This window comes from Amia ocellicauda, chromosome 20, assembly GCF_036373705.1.
Source record: "Amia ocellicauda isolate fAmiCal2 chromosome 20, fAmiCal2.hap1, whole genome shotgun sequence".
NCBI lineage: Eukaryota > Metazoa > Chordata > Actinopteri > Amiiformes > Amiidae > Amia > Amia ocellicauda.
The window spans coordinates 18,425,759-18,451,308 of NC_089869.1; the positions used below are offsets into that span (position 1 = coordinate 18,425,759).

General features: G+C 38.1%; 1 protein-coding gene across 2 annotated transcripts in view; it reads right to left on the reverse strand.

Annotated features, from left to right (window-relative positions):
* prkg1b (protein kinase cGMP-dependent 1b) overlaps positions 1-25,550 on the reverse strand; it is a 118,305-nt gene that overhangs the window by 55,824 nt on the left and 36,931 nt on the right. For both annotated transcript variants that reach the window (XM_066693947.1, XM_066693946.1), the window contains exon 3: positions 20,240-20,353. In XM_066693947.1, the coding sequence (XP_066550044.1) occupies positions 20,240-20,353 (114 nt within the window). The remainder of the gene's footprint in view (positions 1-20,239; positions 20,354-25,550) is intronic.

Consider the following 25,550-nt stretch of genomic DNA (forward strand, 5'->3'; position numbering starts at 1 on the left):
GATAAAAATGGTTGTCTGCATGGGGCACATTTTTTTTTGTTATTTCTATCGGAAAACACCAATGTATTCTAATAATATCTATTATAGTAATAATACAACAACTTTAATCACCAAGAATAAAGTGAATATTCTAAGTTCCATCATCATTTTGCCTTTAGGTGTAATAATAGCTGTACCATGTAACAAACAATGTAGCATTTTGTATTGTTCATTTCATTTCTCACAAGCCACAGGCACCAACCCTGGTAATAAATGTTTCTCATTAACATTCTCCTTAAATGAATGTCATGCTTCTTCATCTATATGAACTAGATAATAATTGCATCAAGAAAATCTCTGTCATTCATCACTGTTTGACTCATAAATAGTAAGAAATCACTCTCTGCTATTTATTAAATTCTCATTCCTAGAACTTCACATATACCATTTTTCTGTAATCCCTATAGAAAGCACAGAAAATTCCAGTAAGTTTTACTTTAGGTTTAAATTGTTGAAGAAAAAGGCAATGTATACCTTTCAACGACATTATCACACCTAGGATTAAGATGTGTATCAATATGAAACCCTAGCTAATGTACTCAGGTACTATGAGCTTTAACAAGAGGATGTACCAAGAGCAGACATGCATTGAACTTCTTAAGAAAACTGAAGTGCCTCTGTAGAGAACATCTTAGTGAGTAGATATCACAATGATATCTTTATGCAATAGCTGGATGAAGACACAAGTTTATGTTCATTCAATTTAAAATATAAAAACCTTAATAACCTTTTTATGTGTTGCGATCTTTCCTACTCAATCAGTTCAAAATCTAAAATTATTCATCTTCCAGGTTTCTTTCAGTTAAGTCACAAGAATGCGTCTTAAAACAATTTAGGTTTCCATTTGGTTTCTAAATTAATGAAAATGAGACTCTCACCAATCCTGCTGTACCTGCATGCTTATCTCTACACAACTGTGATGAAAAATGACAGCTTGTTAAAAAGGCAGCAACAGGCTACCTAGAGTGTACACGCTATAATATCCACAAATCAGCTTTGATGATTTCCTTTTTTCTCAGATAGGATGCGACAGAGGGAGGATCAACCGTGTGGAAATTAAAGGATCCCCTATGAGGTATTCGGATGATTCAACACATGCTTTCCTGTGGAAGATGCCGTACACTTTCACACCAATGGATTAATTGGAGACAGAATGTTCAAATGCTGTATTAAAAGAGAAAGATTTTTTAGTATTTTTTGTTTGATATATATTGTGACGCTGTGTGTCGTATATGGAGTATTTTGACACTGTACTGGGCAAATATTGTACATACAAAAACAGTCAGTGGCATAATAATAAGGGAGGGATGTTTGAATGTTTGACTTCCTCATTCAAATGATAAGTGCCATCATATTTCTTCCCCAAAGCCCCAAGGATCCCTCCTTTTTACAGCAATTGACGCGATTAATTTAGAGCTCCAGAGGCACTGAGAGGAGACGCAGTCCAGCTCAACTCTGCGCCAGCCTTGTCCATCAGCGCAGCTCTTACGTGGATCTTAGAGTCTAGTGTTTCAGAAGAGCTCCCTTTCGTGACAATGATAAACAATCATAATACTGATCATGTCATGTTTAAAAGGATCAATAGATCAAGAGAATAGGCATCTGTATGGGTGCACTGCAGTGCCAATTCATTTGATAGCTGTGACGTATTTTAGACAGTAATTAATGGGGGCTTTCATCACTTGAACGTCAGTTTGCTGCATGAAATGTCAGAGGATAGCTCAGTGCGTCTCTAAAGACCTTAGGAGTTTTATTGTACATGTTTAAAATAATTTGTAGGTTTATTCTTTACTGAATCTTTTACTCGCGTTAAAGGATGCTTATTGATTGTATCTCACATTTCTAAGGGTTTGTCAGTAACTAGTTAATAAGTTAATAAGATAACTTTTTCACTGACCAAGTTTTGATTAGCAGGTGGGTCAAAGTTTTTTTTAATTACTCCATTAGTTCGTTTTTGCTTTTTAATATGATGGAACATTTAATAGTGCATATTTCAGTTTAAAACAAAATGAAAAGCGCGGACGTTGACCCTTAAGGGGCAAAAATAATATAGCAAATTTTGTCAAAATAATTTTTTGGGAAAGTAATACAATCTGAATTCTAATATTAATCAATGCACTTATGGTGTCGACAGCAGCCTGTGAAAGGATTCAGCCAGCTGATGATTATGAACAGTGACAAACGTGCTTCAATGCTATGTGGAAGCCTGGCTCTTTATAAAATGAATTGGTCCTACTAGAAAAATTCTCTCCATGTTCTCATATGAAGTTGGTTGGCCAAAGAAAAATGTTTAGCAAGAGATGTGAAGGCCAGGATACAAAACACTAAGACTGCGGTGAGTTATAAGAAGATCTGGAAAATATTGAGGTGGCATTTTAACTTTCTTCATTTTCTTTTAATTTGGTTTTGTTCTTGATTGAAACCTAAACTTAAACTGACCTATACAATCAATGTACTGTCTAAGCCAGGGATGGCAAATTTTTTTTGGCTAATGAATGCCAATGAATGATAAATTAGGGATATAAAGTTTATACAGGGGCTAAACTTTAATTTTGTTTTACATATATATTTGTAATTGTTATTAAGTAAACATGCCAACAAAACAAACTGCAATACAGAAAAATCTAAAAACTATGGACAGATAACTCCCACCCTGCATCCACTGCCAACCTCCCCTCACCTTGAACCCACCCCCATATCCCTCTGTAGTCTGGAGAGCAAGAGCAGCTGTGGCATATGAAGCTGAAGGAAGCGAGGCACATATTCTTTCCAAATATGCAGGTTCCCTTTTTGCTCACAGATTATTGTCAATTTACAAATATAAAAAAGCAATAGTAATAGCACTTCACTAGCCCTTTTTATTTTTGACAATGAGAATCATTAATCTTCATTCAAATTAAATAAATCAAACTTAATTATATATAGTGGAACACCATGCCAAAGCATTTCACAACATTAAAGAATAAAGAATAAGTGCATCATACAATGAATACATCATCTAAATGTTGCAGTATTGATACAGTGCAGTAAAATGCATGAATCACATTTCATCACACATTAAGTTTGAGGATTATAAAGTTAAAGTACATTTAAAACCCCTATTAAAATCACAATCTACCCCCAAAACCAAGTAACACAGATTCCCCCATTGCCCTGCTGTTAAACACAAGAAGTTTGTTCATTTGGCTGCATTAATAATCCTTCATATTGTTTATTTTGTTTGCACTTGCACTCAATCATTACCAATGTGCCTTTCAACATTTTTTCAAGGTATATTTACTTAAATATCTACTGCTTTTACATTTTGTAAAATAACTATAACTGGTAGATTAATATACATTGTGTGGCACTTATGTTTTAAGATAAAATAATGCAGTGGTATCAATCTATCGTGAGCATGAATGTGCACAAATGTAATCAAAGTAATATAGTTTATTTATTTTTGAGAATTTACACTTTCTTTTACAAACTTTATGAAGTTTTTAAATTCTCAGAGTGTTAAATATGAATGATTGTGGCCATTTCTCCATTTGATACAGGAGATAACTGTTAACTAAATGATTTTGCCCCGCGTGCTAACCATAACAATAACATCTTGTCCGTGAAGTGCAGATTTTCACAAGTTCTGTGCGGATCTGCGCAGCTTCACCAATGGGAGCGGAGGATTCTGCAGTTCTGTGCATAACTACGAAAATCTGCGTACAAGAGCCCGACCTAAACCATTAATATTCACAATATAACGCGAGCGCTGCTCAATGACTTGGGGCCGGTGCCGTGACTGCCAAATATACTGACTGGTTTTCTGAAGTGCCAATCAGGTTAGACACTTGAGGGGTGGGCTGACAAGGAAAAAAAAACGCAAATAGTCGCTCACTTGGTGTGCCAACCTATACGGCTCTGCATGCCACGTTGGTCATGGTGGCACAGGCTCGCCATCCCTGGTCTAAGCCAATAGATTTCTGTGCATCTGCTTAGCAGACTGCAATATCCAACCTGTCTGGAATTAAATGCTGTCAAATTAAAGGCATTCGCTGCTTCAGCTGAAATTTCCTGGTTCCTGACAAATATAAAAACATGCAGATCAACACATCTTCATCTAACTAGCAGGTTCCACAAATGCTGTGATTGGGTTTAAATCTCAAAGGATGGTATAGTAGCATTGTTAAGGTTTCTCCTGCTGTTATGAAAAAATATATATATTTGGCCCCCAACCAATCTAGACTGCCACTGTGCCAATTAATAATACTTGGCAGGCAATGATCTATCTTGGCGGGCAAATGTATACTCTTAGTTAAAAAAATAATAAAAAGCAATTATTCAGACTGGGGTGCTTTCCCTCACCACAGGAAATCTGAAATCTGCCACAAGAATAGTGACAGAAACAAAGCAGATGAGAAAATAAGCAAAGATGCCTAATGATGTCCACTTAAAAACTGACAAAAACTCGGCAGATTTAATGCAGTAACAGAACTTTTGTCTCACTCTGCTATTAGGACCATCTTGTTGATGTTCAATACCACTAAATGCTTTTATTTTGTTCCACTTTATTTGTTTCCGCTTTTTCTGCAATTCCTTTTTCATTGAGGTTGATGATGTTTTACTTTGAAAGCATAAGAGATTTACTTTCAGGCTTTTATTACATTGATCTGAACATACTCTGAGAAACAAAAGTCTGTTTTATTTAAATATATATACAGTGAGGGAAAAAAGTATTTGATCCCCTGCTGATTTTGTACGTTTGCCCACTGACAAATAAATGATCAGTCTATAATTGTAATGGTAGGTGTATTTTAACAGTGAGAGACAGAATAACAACAACAAAATACAGAAAAACGCATTTCAAAAAAGTTATACATTGATTTGCATGTTAATGAGGGAAATAAGTATTTGACCCCTTCGACTTAGTACTTGGTGGCAAAACCCTTGTTGGCAATCGCAGAGGTCAGACGTTTCTTGTAGTTGGCCACCAGGTTTGTACACATCTCAGGAGGGATTTTGTCCCACTCCTCTTTGCAGATCCTCTCCAAGTCATTAAGGTTTCGAGGCTGACGTTTGGCAACTCGAACCTTCAGCTCCCTCCACAGATTTTCTATGGGATTAAGGTCTGGAGACTGGCTAGGCCACTCCAGGACCTTCATGTGCTTCTTCTTGAGCCACTCCTTCGTTGCCTTGGCTGTGTGTTTTGGGTCATTGTCATGCTGGAATACCATCCATGACCCATTTTCAATGCCCTGGCTGAGGGAAGGAGGTTCTCACCCAAGATTTGACGGTACATGGCCCCGTCCATCGTCCCTTTGATGCAGTGCAGTTGTCCTGTCCCCTTAGCAGAAAAACACCCCCAAAGCATAATGTTTCCACCTCCATGTTTGACGGTGGGGATGGTGTTCTTGGGGTCATTCCTCCTCCTCCAAACACGACAAGTTGAGTTGATGCCAAAGAGCTCAATTTTGGTCTCATCGGACCACAACACTTTCACCCAGTTCTCCTCTGAATCATTCAGATGTTCATTGGCAAACTTCAGACGGGCCTGTACATGTGCTTTCTTGAGCAGGGGGACCTTGCGGGCGCTGCAGGATTTCAGTCCTTCACGGCGTAGTGTGTTATCAATTGTTTTCTTGGTGACTATGGTCCCAGCTGCCTTGAGATTATTAACAAGATCCTCCCGTGTAGTTCTGGGCTGATTCCTCACCGTTCTCATGATCATTGAAAGTCCACGAGGTGAGATCTTGCATGGAGCCCCAGACCGAGGGAGACTGACAGTTATTTTGTGTTTCTTCCATTTGCGAATAATCGCACCAACTGTTGTCACCTTCTCACCAAGCTGCTTGGCGATGGTCTTGTAGCCCATTCCAGCCTTGTGTAGGTCTACAATCTTGTCCCTGACATCCTTGGACAGCTCTTTGGTCTTGGCCATGGTGGAGAGTTTGGAATCTGATTGATTGATTGCTTCTGTGTCTTTTATACAGGTAACGAGCTGAGATTAGGAGCACTCCCTTTAAGAGAGTGCTCCTAATCTCAGCTCGTTACCTGTATAAAAGACACCTGGGAGCCAGAAATCTTGCTGATTGATAGGGGATCAAATACTTATTTCCCTCATTAACATGCAAATCAATGTATAACTTTTTTGAAATGCGTTTTTCTGGATTTTTTTGTTGTTATTCTGTCTCTCACTGTTAAAATACACCTACCATTAAAATTATAGACTGATCATTTCTTTGTCAGTGGGCAAACGTACAAAATCAGCAGGGGATCAAATACTTTTTTCCCCTCACTGTAATATATATATATATATATATATATATATATATATATATAATATAAATTATATATATATATTAGTTTGTTTTTCCTTGCTATGGCTCAGGCCAAGGAAATCAAGACACTTTCTTGGATGAGTGATGCTGGGAAATTACGATCAAATTAAAAAGTAACCGTGTCTAAGGCAATGCCAGAAATCATTTTGAGAAGTAGAGAAACTCCACTGATTAAATTCGATGAGTGAAATCTAAATTGGCTCCTTCAGTCCAAACCGAAACAAATCAAGAATCAATTTAAACTGAATTCTCAGTTCCAATGCATAAACACAGAACTATCCATCCAGAGGTTCAGAAGCTAAGATTGATATTGTTTTTTAAATTTTCTAAATTGTTTGTGTATTCAGTGGAACACAGCACTGTGGAAACCAGGTAGCCTGCTATTAAAGGTAGCAGGACATTAACATTTCCCCATTTCCCTCTATAAAAAGGCAGATTTTGAATTTCCACATCTATATTCTATCAGATAATCATTGTTTTATGCATCATCTTTGCATAACACTGTAAGCCTGGTACTTTTCATTCAAACTCACCACGCTGTCTAATAGAACAAGACTTATATTGCTTCCTTTCTGATGGGCTTTTTGTAATTTGAATGAATTGCCAGCTCACACACACTTCTGGTATTGCTTCCTCTGCAATTGCATCAGACCTATTAGCTGTCAGGTGATGTGCTACAGCTCCTAGCTGCTGTTAAACACCTGTAGTCTGCCCTGGACAATTTGAATAAGCAATGACACATAAACCTGCATTACATTGTCCTTTGATCTACACCTCCATCTGGCCAGAACAGTAACTTCACACATTGCGCACAGGGGTAGAAACACACTATCCATGTATCCAAGCTTCGTGGCTTTGCAGTGTACATTAAGAATACTTAATATATTGCAATAAAGTTAAAAAACAAGACACAAAAGATAAATGACAAAACATGAAGTGTGTGTAAAAGTCACAAAACAAAACTGTACAAATGTATACAGTGAGGGAAAAAAGTATTTGATCCCCTGCTGATTTTGTACGGTTTCGAGGCTGACGTTTGGCAACTCGAACCTTCAGCTCCCTCCACAGATTTTCTCTGGGATTAAGGTCTGGAGACTGGCTAGGCCACTCCAGGACCTTAATGTGCTTCTTCTTGAGCCACTCCTTCGTTGCCTTGGCTGTGTGTTTTGGGTCATTGTCATGCTGGAATACCCATCCACGACCCATTTTCAATGCCCTGGCTGAGGGAAGGAGGTTCTCACCCAAGATTTGATGGTACATGGCCCCGTCCATCGTCCCTTTGATGCGGTGCAGTTGTCCTGTCCCCTTAGCAGAAAAACACCCCCAAAGCATAATGTTTCCACCTCCATGTTTGACGGTGGGGATGGTGTTCTTGGGGTCATTCCTCCTCCTCCAAACACGGCGAGTTGAGACCAAAATCAAGCTCTTTGGCATCAGCTCATCGGACCACAGCACTTTCACCCAGTTCTCCTCTGAATCATTCAGATGTTGGCAAACTTCAGACGGGCCTGTACATGTGCTTTCTTGAGCAGGGGGACCTTGCGGGCGCTGCAGGATTTCAGTCCTTCATGGCGTAGTGTGTTACCAATTGTTTTCTTGGTGACTATGGTCCCAGCTGCCTTGAGATCATTAACAAGATCCTCCCGTGTAGTTCTGGGCTGATTCCTCACCGTTCTCATGATCATTGAAACTCCACGAGGTGAGATCTTGCATGGAGCCCCAGACCGAGGGAGACTGACAGTTAATTTGTGTTTCTTCCATTTGCGAATAATCGCACCAACTGTTGTCACCTTCTCACCAAGCTGCTTGGCGATGGTCTTGTAGCCCATTCCAGCCTTGTGTAGGTCTACAGTCTTGTCCCTGACATCCTTGGACAGCTCTTTGGTCTTGGCCATGGTGGAGAGTTTGGAATCTGATTGATTGATTGCTTCTGTGGACAGGTGTCTTTTATACAGGTATCGAGCTGAGATTAGGAGCACTCCCTTTAAGAGAGTGCTCCTAATCTCAGCTCGTTACCTGTATAAAAGACACCTGGGAGCCAGAAATCTTGCTGATTGATAGGGGATCAAATACTTATTTCCCTCATTAACATGCAAATCAATTTATAACTTTTTTGAAATGCGTTTTTCTGGATTTTTTTGTTGTTATTCTGTCTCTCATTGTTAAAATACACCTACCATTAAAATTATAGACTGATCATTTATTTGTCAGTGGGCAAACGTACAAAATCAGCAGGGGATCAAATACTTTTTCCCCTCACTGTATGCTCCAGTGACTTCAATTTAATTAACTGAATTAACTTAGTTTTTTTTTTGTTTTTTTTTGTTTTTTTATGAATTTAAAAATAGGATGTAGTCCTGACCTGGTAAATAGTCAATCATATACATGGGACAGAAAGCATAGACATCTTTTGGGTAAACCATTTAAGTTTTATGTGCATTTAATACATATATAAAAATCGGAGCGCAACCACAGTGTAAGGGTGTTTAAGTGTAAATGCCTCATTAGGTTTCCATTTAGCCTCATTCTGAACCCTTTCTTTTTTCCTTTTTTAATGAATTTGGTCTGCGTGACCAAAAACATATCAGGTTGGAAAAAAAAATGTTTAGGGTACATCCTTTGTATTTACAATGAAGCATAGCTTGTGTAATTTGAAAATGCGTCCCTCTATCAAAAGGCAGAGGCATCTTCTCACTAGTTGCACAGCGCACTAGTCTACGCTGCTATGGCAACTAATTAAGTACTAGATTTTCCTCTCATGCCTTTTTTCCTCTTTTCTTTCCTTGTCACTTTGAGACTACACTTTATTCAAAACTATCCAGATATTTTCTGCTTTCACCAGAATACTTAAAGAGGATATAAAAATCAGTACCCTTCCGAGTTGTGAGGAAAAACAAAATCCCGGCAGGGTAAAATAAATTAAAAGCCGAGAGACAAACTAATCGCCCCTCAGAAAGCTTCCTGGCCCCGATCCTTGGGGTCTTCGGCGTGATCTTCAGATCTCGAGGCTGCGGGCGAATGCATGCGGTGTGAAAGCTGGTGCGCAGCTGCGGAGGGTGGCTCTGGTGTGCGCTGGAGGAACGCTAATCAAAGAGCCGTTTCAAGAGGGGGGAAGAAGAGCAACACGGAGAGCTCTATTTCTGCCTTTCAAAATTAGCTTTGTAGTTGTGGGAGGAATAGGTGGCGGCATGTACCTGCCATCTCCTGAGGCAAAGCGTAGGTGTGCTTCCTTCCTGATTCTGTGTCCCTACCCTTCCGGGTGTAGCTGTAGCATTTACTACAGCTATGTGGATTAAAGTCACTCACTACAATAGGTCCTTCTCAAATGATACGAGTAGGCCTGCTGAACCAGCTGGGTTTAGTCTTGAAGGGATCAGGACAAGAAGAATTAAGATCTACATATTTTTCCCCGTGTGTCTGTGAACAAGGTCACTGTCTTACTGTGCTACTGTACTGCGCCATAGTTCAACCTTGACCCCCAGAAGAACAGGGTTTGATAAGAACCAGTTTATGCTAGCAGTTTTGGGCTAATACATCATATGAAGCCCCCGTAAGACTCGACCTTTAAATTTGCTCTTGCTCGACTATATATGGGTCAGGCAGAAAGAAGCAGACTTACGCAGGACAGCATCTCTTGTTCTGCCAGCATAAAAATGCTTGTACTTCTTGCTTCTTTAGGACTGGCAGTGGGATGGCCCCATGAATAGCTCTCGAGGCAGCATCTCTTACTTTGGATTATTTTGGACTCTTCAAAGAACAAGCCTCATGTTCCTGTCCAACACCCTGCTACTTCCCTAATTGAACGCTCGTATGCTTTGAGGACTTTGGATTGGATTGGATTGGATCACTTTAAACTTCATTCGAACTTTGAATGCAAGCCAACACACACCAGTATACCGATTTATCCGCTATTGTGTTTGTAGTTCAGGTTTATTTTACATTAGTATGGGAATCCTGATTTTTTCCTTTTCATGCAAGCATATCCCATGAAAGCTGCATTTAGCTCAGACATCATAGATTCTTAAGCGTAGAAGCCATAAAAGACTTAGACTTGTTTTGCCAAAGCACAACAATTAATGTGGGAATGTCAGTCTTTTTCAAAAACAAGAAACGTAAGAAGAATTCAATAATTAACTGGCTTATAAGAAATTGCTGTTATTCATTACAATTTTGTGTCAGACCTTCACTTAGAAAAATAAAAGAATACTTTGAATTCAACTCACCCCAACCAAATGACCAGAGGTGACACAGACACCAAAACTAATTGGTGGCAACAGTTACAGTTACAGAAAGGAAACCCTAAATGTAACATGATTGGGATTACTGACCCTTCCCAGCATGGTCCAGATGAGATCAATAATGGTGAACAGTTGTGTGGGACTTTCCAGAAACCGCAATCTACTCTATCAGCAGTGCTAACACTAAGCAACTCCGCAAGTAGGCCTATGGCTGTATATTTAAATTCAGTTAGCAAACAGTCTCAAGAAAATCATACATCAAATAGCTCAATGCTTAACTCACTTTATAGAATAAATAATAGTTACATAGCGATTGCTTTTCAGCTTTTATGTTTGTTGGCTTTTTTCTCGATTAACAGTGTGACAAAAGTCATAGAAATGGTTCAAGTTTGGCTTTAATCCATGTCAGGACAGATCAGAAAGGCTTATTTTCATATTGACTTGAAAAGTTCCTCACTGTCGTCACCTGATAAAATTATAATTTTTTTAACAAGCAACTGCAATGGAAATTAGACTTGGTAATTTCAAAAATAGCCCAGAGTGTTTACGGTTCACAGCTCCACAGGAGAACTGCAGGCCGACAGATATATTCAGGGTGATGTAAATATTTGTTTGCAAAGGGCATTGTGCTTCAGGTGGAATTCAAATGACACAGTTTGAATAGTATAATAAGAACAGGGTGCTTGCTTTTTGAACACCGTTAAAAACAACACAGTACTCTTGAACCAATACAGTTGTATGGAAGTCAAAAGTTGGTGGAAGTCTCTGAAAAGGTAAGTACAGTTTAATGAACAATATTTATACCACTAAACAAATCCCAGAAGAACACTGTTTCGACCAAGGATGTGAATATTTCAACACAGTTCAAAAACGGTCATCCCTGACAGCGCCCGCTCGGTGAGTTTGGTGGGGGGGGTGTAGTGTTAGGGTCCGCCTGCCGCTGCCTCCACCACATCATCTGCATATTGCTAAAGACGCATGATCTATGAAAGCTTTTTCTGTCTTTTTAGACGACTGCGGTTCGTGTCGGGCGTTCGTCTTCCACAGGTTTTGGTTTCTATGGTTATTGTTGCCATAGCAACTGCAAGAGGTTTGGGGGTTTCTCATTATTATTTATTATTTTATTTTATTTTCTTCTGTGCATATTTGAAGCCAAACAAACCAATCGTTTTCTTCCCAGCTGAAAACTGAGATGTTTTATGGTTCAGCCAAGACCTGATTAGATCTTGGGCCGACCCGAGCTCTAAACAAAAAGCAGCCATTTCAATATCGCCTTTTACCATCAGTCTGTTTTGACAAAATTACTTTATGTCAGGATGCGCATTACTGTCATTCATTAAATGCCCATCTCCCGTACAATAAACACATAAAACTAATTATTGGTTTATTTCACTTTTAGGTTCTTCTTTTAGGTAAGTGCTTTTCTGGTTTGTAATTAGTTTCATAACCAATGAATGTGGCATCTCAAAGGGAAGAAAATATCTTTGCAACCACAATTAGAAGCAAGGGCCTGGCAAATGGTGTAATAATGTTAATCATTACCTGGTATATCAAGTGTTTCCCACAATGAGCCTGCCCACTTTGAAATCTGCCTTAATTATTTCTCGTTAGCCAACCGGATGAGGACTACGAAACCTGAAAATCACAGGTGTTCTTTAGCGGTACTATTTAGTTAATTAAAACTGGATGATAGACAGGCTCAGCAAAAGGACAATTGTCTGGGTCATTATTATTATTTTTTTCATACTGATCTCCAAGTGGTACAGTGAAGCCGACTATAGCGCTCATGGCCAAAAAACAAACCCACGTATTTTTAGTTAGTTTGATATGAGAGAAGTAAAAATACTTTAAAGGCCGACTACACTCCCTTTTGTCATTCTGTGTTTGTGGCTGTCAACACAATTTGATTAGTGCCACTGCAGACTTGGGATTTTTCACCCTTTACTTAACCTGACAAATCTGGCATTGTCCATTTCTGAAGATGTGCAATATCCACTTTGCAAACTAAGAACTATCTAAAAATACCAGGCCTTGTAAAGTTGATGGTTTAACCTGTTGATGCGGTGTACTATCTGTACACACTACTGGGAAAAAAAATCCAAATAGCAGCAATAGGACACATCAGGCAACAAACTGTCTGCACCACTTCTGAGAAGGTGAAATCTCATATGTAGGAAGAGAATATGCATTTCTTGAATGTTTCAATAGCTGTGACCCATCTGTGCTTCTGTTGTTTTAATCAGGTTATAATCACATTACTAAATCCAGTAAATGATATTCCCACATGGAGGACTGATAGCTAAATCTCTTTCTACAAAGTATACATTTACACAATGTCAACAACAGGCCAGCAGTGTACTATACAGTGACTTTTTTTTTGTAATGACTAATAGATGACATAATAAACTAACACTCTCCTCAGTTTTTCCCTGCTTTCTCCACTCATTTCCTCCTTTCATCTCACTGTAGTTCAGGGCCAATTGTACACATATTTGGCATGAACATTTCTTTGAAAACAATATAACAACTGAAAACAATGTACTGGGTGGAAAACATTGGAATGGCCTTTTGTGTCACTGATATCTGCACATTAGCAAAGTAGACCGTTATTTATAACCTCCTGCCGCTGCTGTGACTGTGCGTCTGAGCCTTGACGCGCGCTGTGCCGTGGTCTCGGGTGAGCAGCCCGTTGGTATACATAGGAGTCCGAGGAACAGGCCCTGGACGTTGTGTTCTCACAAAAAAGCTCTAACCGTTATGCACACTGCCAACACATCGTCTTAGGCTGCGTGCGTAACCTCTACCAATTGTGGCATTACTCACATACTGCTGCCATGAAAGGATCTTGGTTTTAACATCAGATAAAGGATGTGCAGGACAATAGAGCAAACCTATGTTGCTGGATGTGCTATTGTCACACCTGAATACCTGCCTTCCATAGGAGATGTGACAAGGTGAAATCGAGGACTTGCTCCTGCGTGGATAAAAGCCTGGCTCCTTCACTCAGCTGGACATGGGGACATAATTCAGGCTTCTTGTAGTCAACAGAAGGAAGAAAACAAGAGGCTTGACAAGAAGCTGAGAGACTAACCAAGCATGCTCGAGGTGTTCCTTCAACAAAAATTGAGCCCTGTTAAAAATTATAACTAGCACAGAAAATCTATTTGACGGCAATTTAAAATATGTATATTAAATGTTTTGATATGAATTGGCAATTCTATTTCAAAATCAATCAAATCTAAAGCCTACAAAAAGAACCGAAGTCTAAAGGAACTGAACAGATGTATGAATTAATATGTATACATGGATGTAATAATATAAAAGTTAATACAGAAAACAGCGTTTACAGAATGCATTGCATTACCTACAAATAAGACAATAGGATAGATCTGCTTTACTATGCATTAAATTAATAAATAAAAACATACATACATATATAAATATATATATGTTGGCAAAAATAAAGAAGGAAAATCACACAAGCAGCCAAGTGATAGAGATAATTGCCCACGTTTATTACCACAATCCAAGTAGGGAAACTTCGCAAATATATTATCCAATTCGTTCTCTTGACTCCAGAAGGATATTTTCAGTGGTTAGTGACTTTAGTTTTCAAATACATAAATTATACAGAATTACTATTAGAAATATCCCTATATTTGGACCCTCAGAAGCTATAGCTGTGCAGATATGTAGAAATGAAACTTAAAAGTACAATTAGCAGAATTTTAATTTTCCACCACATTAACAAATCACCACTGACATGAATTGCAAATCAGGGTTTATGTTATACATGTGCTAGTTACAATTTTGAGGTAAAAAGGATAAGAGTAAGCATCTTTGAATTCAAATAAACCATCAATGAACCTTGCAAAATATAATCTATACATTTGTAAATTCCATACTTAATATTTTGATGTAACTACATGTTTTCAAGAGTGTGCAGGAACGTGAGTGCTGACATCCTCATAATGAACTGCAAATTTTTTTACAGACTAATGGGGCTTGAAATCAGAAATGGACAGCATCAAGGCAACTGTTTTGAACCCACTGTGTTAAAACAGGCCATGTGATGTGTTGCAGCAATTACGAAGGAACTTGAGAAAAGAAGCGGAAATATATCCTAACTGTTGATGTGAAACGACCACAGAGGTTCCTACTAAAAATGAACAGGAAAAAATAAAAAAGCAGAATAAAAGCCCATTAAAACATGGCACAGAAGGAAATCAAACAAAACACACAGGAGGCCTGGACTTCTCAGGGCTAGCTCTAAAGGTTGCAATGGTCAGTCCTGGTTCTTGTCTCTCAGAGAATACAAAACACTAGAGCTGAAGCACTGTAAAGAAAAGGAAAAATCTGCACCCTTGAGAAAGGCTGTATTAGTCATGAGGTGGAAAATAAATAATGTATTAAGAAGATTCCCTTGGTGTCTAAACTGTTCACTACTCCATGGTGTGCGAGAGGTGAGTCATGCAATCAAGAAGCTTGTGGATTAGGACTTGCGCTGAGTTGCTGGGTTTGCAGAGGAAAACCACACTTTAAATTGGCCCAGACAAGCCATGGGGAGGTCACCTTACCTCACCACAGATGCCCCTAACACATTTTGCATTCCACAGATGAAATTAGCACTTCGGCAAGGTTGGAGAACACCAACTGAGCGTTAGTTGTATTGCACAGTTAGAGGTCTCAGGCGCTCCATGACGCTGGGACTGGCTGGAGAGTTAGTATGGGAAGACATAGGATGAAATGTTTAAGGGTCCAGACTGGTTTTCAGTGTTACTATATTTTACAAATCAATTAAAAAGAACTCAAAGCCCTGCTCTGGAGACTTCTCTGTGATTCCCACTTATTACGGGTTTTCAGATGGGTGTGCTGCATTGCAATTAGTCATGTGATATTGGTAAAAAGGAATTACAGAAAATAATGTGAGGAATAAAAAAATGTAATTAAAAAAAAGAGTTGATTACAGAGTTGAAGAAGAGTGTTTAATTGCATTTGCAGAGCCCACATTAGATTATTTGAGCAATAGGTGCTAATTATGTTCATTAGCAGTGTTTTCAGTTATTAATCCTACATCACTCCCTCAAGCTTCGGATACTGGATAATCACAATAGATTGTCCTCAGCTGTCTTCTCCATCTGTTAAACATTTCCCTGAAGCAATTTTATGTTTACATATATAGAGACGAATTCTTTAAAAGTTCATGTTGCTTTAATGAACCCTGTAATAATATGCTTGTGCTCTGAGAGGTTGATGTCTCTGTAAGCCTGAAAAACATGTGGAGAATGACAATAAATGTGTTTATGATGAAACATGCTACTGATTGATTTCCTTTCAAAGCGAATTAATGAGCCATCACTAATATTTATCCACTTCAGGAGGTATACATTATGTAAATCACAATGTCAAAATGCAAGCCTTTGACCAATTAGTGATCTCAAATTGACCCTAATGGTCACTTACTATTGACAGGAGAGAAACTGCAATAATCTCAGGACAAGAAGATGTCATCGGTCATCTGACAAATGGAATAACTTTCAAGGATGGATTTTCCCGTCATTCTGCAACTAAAACCTACATTGTGTGTCATATATAAGGATTTCTATAGACATCTCTAATTTAGCATGTATTTAATAATTTCTAAATCAATATTTGATCAATGTCTACACTGGCTAATTGGACAGGAAGAACATGTAATCCTAATTTAATGTCAAACATGTATTTAACTGGAAAATTATTATTAAACTTCATTATTAAATAATAATATATTCAAAGCAAATGCAAAGGTAACAGTGAAGTTAAACAGACCACCAAGTAATTACAATTCTGAATATTTTATCTGAACTTTTAAATTAGCAGGGTATCTGAACCATTTTAACCTCCACCAACAGCCTGAACCTCTTCTCCAGCCAATACCAGCATTATTTAACAAGCTAAGCCCACACAAATGCACCAATAATTCAGTTAACTATGTAGAAACAAAGAACCCTAACCCTAACGAAAGCCTAAGCTCACTGGAGACTCTAACCTGGGTCATAATATAACCCTAACTGCCCCACTAAACTTAATTATTAAGCAAAATGTAGCTCAACATAGCTGATCCCTCAAAATAATACTCCAGAATCAGACTAAATGCATCCTTATGAGCATTTAGTTCCTGATCTGCAGCACTACATCTTCAGTTCCATTGACCTTGCACACCTACATCCTACTCACATTCTTGTTTTCTGAACTTAAAATAAACACATATTTGGGACGTCGTAATATTGTCAATAACTAATTCAAACTCAACACAGAGAAGAGGACCACTGGGCACGAACGAAAGCACAAACAGATGCAGAAACAAGAAGAGATAGACCTAGCTCTTGTTTACAGTGCAGGGAACAAACAGCCAAGCTACGGTTGTGGATGACAGCTCTGTAGGCGTCTTCAAAAACAGTTGAACGAGTTCTTGTGTTTGTGGCGTTCCATAATAAGTGAAAGACAAAAAAAACAACAAACGAAAAACTAAAAAACTCACTTCTAACCAGCAAAAAGACTTGTACTTGTTTTCCCAGCTAATCTGGGCTTTTCCCCTTTAAGAGGACTATCAACTGTTCAGCCTGCATATCATCGTGCACTGCGCGCTTAATCTAAAACTACAGTCCAAGGCAAGTCCAAGGCAAAGCAACTGCATCTTCTTTAAAGACGTTTACCTGACAGGACCCACAGCCAACTATTAATGAAGCAATATCCTTTGTTTTGTCTACTGTTTGCAAAGGGCACTGCAAGCAGATATATTGCAGGAAGCATTTTTTTTTCCTTTCCCTCCCGTATAAATAGTCCGGATGGATTTGTCTCTATGGCAACAAACTACTCGGAAAGCAGGCCGTTTAAACAAGAAGGTGGTGAATTGATTTACAGAAGAGCACCTACTCATATCCCTCGCCCTTCATACCTACAATTTAAGTGGAGTTTTAATCCAGCAACCTTAAAATGCAAAATCCTGCGTTTCATTTAGAGAGAATGTCCCCCACGTTTACAAGCTCAAAGTTAGTTTGGCAAGTGAGTCGAGCCCAGGCAGGTTACAGGTCCATGACCAGCGTTTTAAAACCTCCCACAGAGAAGCCTCTCCAGCAATCCCACCCTGCGGTTTTCTGAGGACTAATCCACAAGACAAGAACAAACAGGTTTTTAAGCACTGCAATGCGTAGCTTTTCATCTGATGATTTTTCACTTGTGTGCAATTAATCCCAGATCCATACACTCTAACCAACCCTGACTTCTCAGCAGAAATTACTCCCTTTCTGAAAAACTGATAGTGATGTGTGATTTAGTTTGACAATTAGATGTTTTTGCTATACATTCATGAGTTATGTTATGTTAATGATTTTGTTAATGGGGGGGGTTAACAACCCAAAATGGGTGCACTCAGTGTAGAGTCAATGCTGACTAATTGCTTTTATCCGTCAAATCGCACCTCAGGAAAGGAAGATAAAAAGTGAATGAAAGTAAGCAAGAGGGAATTGGAAACAGATCAACCCTCAGGACACAGAAACAGTGCTTAAAAAGATTGAAGCACCTGTAGAGGACTGGTGAGCTGCAGGGAAACCGCATCTCAATAATATATTATTACTACCACCTATACCATAGTCTACATTTCTAAAGCTCTGGACAATGTTTTGCTTGTGTCAGTGAGTTTTACGGTCATCCTTCAGAACAATTTTATTTCTATTTTTCCTTTCTAACGGTGACAATGAATCTCTTAAAATGCTAATTGGAACTCGCATTGAAAATATGCTTCCTTACACATTAGTGCAGTTCATTGGCTGTTTATTTGAGCTTAACATGATGTATTTGCCTAAGACAGAATTTTTAGAATATACTTTTGGGTTTAATTAATTTCTTCAACTGAACTATTCCACATTTCAAATACCGGACAGACAATTTCCAGAAAACTTGTGCTGTCAAGTCTTGCACAAACCCACAGGCACTAATGAACATAACTAAGGCTTTCACACTCCAGTCATCTTCACAGCAACAAGTGTCTGTATAGGTGTTTAAATAGCTGCTACTGTTTTTTAAATGTCATTCCTCAAATCTGAGTATGATTTCTGCATTCTAAGAGGTAATAGTAAAACACATAAATACTAATTTGTGAACTCTGATGGTCTGAGGAACTCAACGGTGACGATTCATTGATTAATCTTTCAGAGGACATCACTCTGTCTACGTACTTTTCTAACGTTTACCGGGATGATTTTAAATGATAAAGCCATGCTCTAAGGATATTTTCTGAGTGACTGAATTCGTGATAGGCAGGCAACAGATTAATCAAGTAAGGCCTCACAGTATTTGATCCTTCAATGGCTTATAAAATCAAAGACTAGGAGCACTGTATTATAACCTTTTCATGCAGACTGGTCTTTCAAAAGAACCCTTCCAATTAAACATGATCAATCACGGCATAGGAGGGAGCATGTAACAAACAATTTCTCTCCAGACATATTTATCTTTATATTGGGCATCACGGTGCCTGGTCTGGGTTTCTGTAGAAGATATTAATTTGCTAAATAAGCTCAATTATCCGCCATTGCCTTGATTGCATCCATTTCTGCGTTAGATCTCCTCATAAATATAACATATCCATAATAATTTAGCAGCCCTTATTAAAACGGACATTAATTCACGGGTCAAACAAAGAAGGACATCTAATTAAAAATTTAACTGAAAATGATGATCAGCTGGTATGTACTGATTAAATACAGAATAAACATAGCACAGGCTTTTTCAGCGAGGGAAGGGATATCTCCTTCTGTCACATGAATAATTAAATCCTCTTCTCTAAAGTCTCACGCACCGTTTCTCTCTCGGTAAGGTTTCAGAATTCTGCAACAATCTTTCAAGGAGGCCATGCAGTTATTTTAATATTTTGTAAAAAAACGTCTGGAACGAGAAAATCCTTTTTGAGATATGGAAACAATTGAAGCAGTCGTGGCACATGAAATTGCCTAATCGAATTCTACAATGCAACAGCTGCTACTCCAACAATCTGCATTTGTTTTAGTGTTGAGAATAGACATTTGAAATACATTGCCAATTCAGTTAAGTTCTGTATTGAGACGACAATGTTTTTCTTCATGTTCCCTTCACCCATTTCCCTGGGAATGGCATCCTTTGGGTATACTTTGTAAAACAAACCTTAACACTTCAGGCACAAATGTGTTTCCCCATTTTCCATTTGTGACCCAACTCTTGAAAAACAATACACTAAATGAACGTCTTATAGGCGGCAAGGAAAGGATTTCTCCGCAGGCTAGTAATAATCATTACATGTGCATGCTGGATTCTGACCTTGACAGAAGAACAATCAAATCAGGGCTTTGCATGCATCTCTCAAGAATAGTAACATGCTCATATATAGAAGGCTTCAAATGGAAATGAACCAAGAAGTGTGCTTTGTTCGACAAAAAATACATACTGGTTGACATTTTAAGTGACATTTTAACTTGAGGTCAACTGCATGCAAGGTATCAAAATTATAGCAAAATCAATGCCTGTTTCTCACCACTTACTTGTCATCATATATAAATATGCCCTTCTTTCTGTTGCTACCAAAAAAGCATACATTTCTCATTCCATGTTAAATATTCACTAAAAAGCATTTACTTTTCACGGTTGCTGTCCTGGTGCAGTTGTAGAGGATGGCGAGCTCTCCGAACACTTTTCCTGGTCCCATTGTGCACAGCTTCATGCTTTCCTTGGTGACCTCAACCTTTCCATCTACAGAAAAGAAAGAAAGGACAATTACATTTTATACCAAGCTTGTGAGACTTGTCAATCCAAAATCCTCTACCATTCTACTGTTCTTTGTCTGTAGGACCCTGAATGTGGGTGGCAGTTTTAAAATGTACTATTAGAATAATGATTGTTATTAGAAATGTTACTATTATTACCTGATCCAATTGCTATTGTACTTTTCAGCCACTTCACCATATTCAATAGCCATTTCAACCCAAATTTATATTATTGTATTAATGGTTTATTTATTTATTTGTCGGTTTAGTTCTTGTTTGTTTATCAATCTGTAAAGCGCACTGTGGCTACCCTGCGAAGGGCGCTATACAAAATAAAAATGTATTGATTGACTTGTCATGGCCATTTCACCATGTCATATTCAAAAAGCTGTAATTTTGACTTGAACGGCCTCGCATACAATTCCCTAACACTTGCTTACATAATAACACTGTCTACAGAACCCTGTCGGAGGTTCCTTTATTCCAGAGGGGTTCAATATTATCTCATAGATGACAGCATTGTCACATCATACAGAAAAGATCTTCTGTATGGAATTAATTGTTACTCAAATTAATCTCTTCCTGTGTAATTCAGCACATAACCTAATGCAAACATAACCTTCATATGCAAATATTTTGTGTTATGTGACCACAAACAAAAATTATATTTTGCCTACAATTTCACACAGGAGAAAAGAGGAACAGTCTGATAATACATGCTCCTCTTTACATAAGCAAACTAGGTCATTACTATATTACTTGGAATGTCAATAATATGGTTTTATGGATTTCTTTCTTGTGTTGATCGAATTTTCAAACATCTATGGCTTCTTCTCTATTTATGATATGCAGCATTGTGTTTGTGTTGTACTGTGAAGGATGAAGGCACATGTTGCATGTTCAATTCTTTCCATAATTAATAAGCCGTTATGCTGAACACCCCCATAAAATCTTTAAGGCATTCAAACATACTGCCCAGCAATTTGATTTATTACCAACAAAGCCAGTCAAATCCGTTCAAATGATTTCATTTAAAAAACATGGCTTACATACTTATGCTTTCCTTGTTTACATTAGCAAATACCTAAAACTGTAATTAGCTAATCAAATTAAACTTTAGCTTAACACAATTTGCTACAAACTTGTGTCCAAAAAATATACAGAACAGAATTAATAGATACGATGCACAAGCACGAGCATCTAAATTATATTCAGTGTTTACTAAACATTTACAAAATGGTTCTATTTCATGAAGCCATGACGTTACGAATGTCCTTAGCCATGCAAAGACAGATGTTACCGATTCCTAAAGCAGTAAACTCATGAAAGTCCAGTTACCGGGAGAGAGAACAGTCCCCATGGGGGCTCCAGGGAAAAATCAGAACACGGACAGTTTGAACATGCTTGAAGCAACAGAAGTACAGTTGCCACCTTAAAACTGGGCATATTTTTAAAATTAGACTAATGCTTTTATTGCCCTCCCCTAGTCCCTGTTAAGGTTAATTGCACATGTTTCTCTCAGAGATACAGGTTTAAAAGCTGCTCTCTCACATTCTTCATTCTTCATCTAGGCGTTGTCACATTTATTTAAATGATACATTTTGAAGTAAGCTTACCCACCACTTCCAGTTGTACTTGGCATTTGATTTTGCACCTGTCAGGAGGTGTCTGTTTATAATGTCAAGTAGTGATATTCCTCACAAGAAACTTTGAAATTAAATCTGACGCAAATCCAGCTTCGATGACATTCAATTTGCTAAATACGCAACATTAAGTTCGATGAGGGGTAATTAACATTAACGTCGGACACAGAAGCTGAAACCTGGACTGTCGGGGTAAGAGTTTGGTATTTGGACAAAGCAGAAAACCTAGTGAAAACTGCACAGGTGACAAACCTACACGGAAGTTAACTACATACAAAATTCCACACAGTTCTCTCAGTTTATTGAGAAGAAAATATCCATGCCACATTGAAAAAGCCTGCTGGTTTCAAATTGTTTACACGTCTCTATATTTTGAAATTACTCATAAAGATGGTACATGGCCCTTATAAGTGAACCTGAGGTGAGAGACAATAGAGTTCGATATTATACTACAATAATGTTGGGTAAATAGATGGATACAAATCACATGAACTGAATGTTAAGTGGCTTTCCTGGGCAAAGGCTTTGCTTAACATCAGAGTTTCATATTTCTGCAAAGTAACATGTTTTCTGTTGTGGTTGTTTGTTTATGCATTACACATTAATTTGGCAGTTTGATAAGTGTATTTGAAGTTGGCCTTTACCTATAGCTATATTGAACTCAATCCTTTGTACATCAAAGAAAATGGATTTCGAGAATTGGTAATAACTGCCTTTCAAACCATATCCTTACTGTATAATGGAAAGCTCTTAACTTGTTGCCCACTACAGAAAAATGCCTTCTTTCTAATTTTTATGGAAAGCCTATGCACCTCATTTAACCTTGGATTATTTGCAGGACTGAGCTATCATATATTCCAAGAACTGTGTGAATGGGTTCAAATTGCTTCTTGACTGGACCAAATACCGGCAACAATCCAGCCATTCAATTTATATCAGTCTGCACTGATGTTTCTGCAGTAAACATGTCTCAGTCCTTATCACAATATATATAATTTTCCCTTACCAATTTGAAAGGACACGTTCTTTTGAACAAGACTACTACATCAAAGCAGTGTTGAGAAAAACAAAAGTATTTGCCTCATAAAGTAGCTCCTTATCTGTGACTATAAAAGCAAAAGACCCCATCATCATGTGGGTTAATCCCATAAAACAATGCACACCTTGTGGAAAGCTGTACATTTCCATTTTAAGGTTTAGATTTCAAGAGCTCACGGTTTTGTTTTGTTTCATCGTGACAGGGCAACGCATGAGGCAGAAATAATAATCAATCAATTGTTTATTCACCCATGTTTTCAACTTCAGTTAGAATATCTAGTCCTCAGAGCCCACACCTCCCAGCACTAAAGCAGTTAGATGGATTATAACTGAGCGGGAGATAAGATCAGTGAAGATGCAGTGGTAGAATTTATTGCCTTACAATTCATACATCGAGCAGGCAAAGTTTAATTCTCTTATCAGAACCCAGCAGAGGAAAGTCTCTTGCAGGTATTGAAGAAGGAAATTAATTCTGCTTATTGGTGCAACCGTTCAATTGTCACAGTGATTTAGCTGATACATCTAGGAAGATGATAAAATGTCATATTAAAGTCTCATTATGATATTAATATTTTTTTATACATTAACAAAAGGCATTTTTAAAGGCATTTAGCAAGGGTGTTTCGGTTGGCAGTATCTTGCCTAAATGATTGTCCCTTGGTTTCATTGCACCATGGTAATAAGAGAATGAATACAACATTAAGATTAGCCCAATGATATCATGCATTATCCCTCGTAGGCTTTTACCATATCCATTGTGTCCAAAACAGACCACAGGATGTGAAACAAACAGAAGCAATTTGAGGAGATTTTATTTTTATATGTCAAATGAGGTCATACCCTTTGTATAAAAAGTATAAGCACCTCATGTAATAACAGCATTTTCAGTGTTTTATAAAATATCGCCAAGGGTGTGAGTGTGGTGCTGTCAATTAATTGCTTGTACTTGCATGTTCCCTATAGCTTGATTTTGTATAGAGTACACTTGTTTCTCAGATTCTGCTAGGACTGCTGACAGAGGTTTGAGCTTAAAATTATAGGGTATGTATTCTCCCCTCATTGCAGAACAGACCAATTGATATCAGCCAGTACAGTTTAAACGTTTCATATTTTATGACGCCATTTCCTCTCTTTGGGAAGTACGTAATACCTGGTTTCATGTCTCCACTGAGCAGTATGCCGGTGTTGAATAAGCTCCAGGAAGAACAAGCCCTTGATTCCCAAGGGACTGCCAAAACTATGACACATAACCGTCAGTCCAAATTGTGTTGCGTTATGTTGACTCGTAAAAAGAGCAAAAGCTGTAGACCGAAGAGTGTTGCTGGCGTTGATGTGGTTTGCCAGAACACGGTATTCTTTAATTTAAGTATCACCAACACGATTTGAATATCTGCTTTTCTTGGGGGATGCTCATTTTGATGCAACATGCTGTTTTTATGGTTTTGTTGTTGTGCATTGAGTGGCATCGTGCAGAAATACAGAAATATACTGTCTGTCCTGTATGTGCTACAAACAATGTGTTGTTTTTAATTGAACACAGATCCCTCTTGTTTACTGAAGCTGTCAGTGTTCAACTTTCCTGTTTACATGGGTTTACAGATTTACAGGTCATTCTGAAGAGCGGTTTTGTAAAACTATAACTCGGGGGAAAGAACATCTCGGAGAAAAACACTATGTTTAGGCAGCATGCCCGTCGGTACACAGCTGGGTGTCTACCTACAGCAAAGCACTGACAAGTTGCGGCCAGAGGCAAGATCACAGCACTGCGTTTCTCATTTGATCAAGGCTGGACTTTGTTCCTTTTAAAGTTAAACCCAAAGATGTTACAAGGAGTTTCACACAATGTACATTAATCAAAAACAGAAACAAGGAAAGCTAATTCTAATGAGTTTAGTCTCATGTCTTTAGTGCTGGAAGGTTTCTCCCAAGTTTCCCGTCTAATTGACCAGGTTAATTTAATTCCTCAATGAACTAATAATATATAAATAACTGCATTTAGAATGCACTCCTTTAAATTCTAGAAACATACTTTGTTTTATTCAACAACAGAAATAATATGAGTAAGATCATTAAGATCGTATCACAGAAGATTATGGGCACAGATTAAAAGGCTTAGGAGTTTTATACTTATTGGAGAGCATTATGAAAGAATTACACTGAGATCCCATTTATGTTGCTTCTACTTGTCTGAATACTGTATCAGTTATCTTGCTCTATTCAGAACATGCTTCCATTAAATAAATGAAGTATTAAAGAACATAGGAAAGATTACAAAGAAGAAGAGGCTCTTTAGTCCATCTTGCTGATTTTGCCTCTAGTAGCAGAAGCAGAATTTCACCATGCAATTTACCAGCATAATCATTCTGAAACCCCAGGGATATTTCACCTGTTAAAAATACATGTCATTTGCAAACTGATTTGAATGTAGTTGCATTTCTATGCTTCACGTTATACTTGAATCAAGCCAGGCTTTGTTTTCATTGTCATCTGTGTCCGACAGTC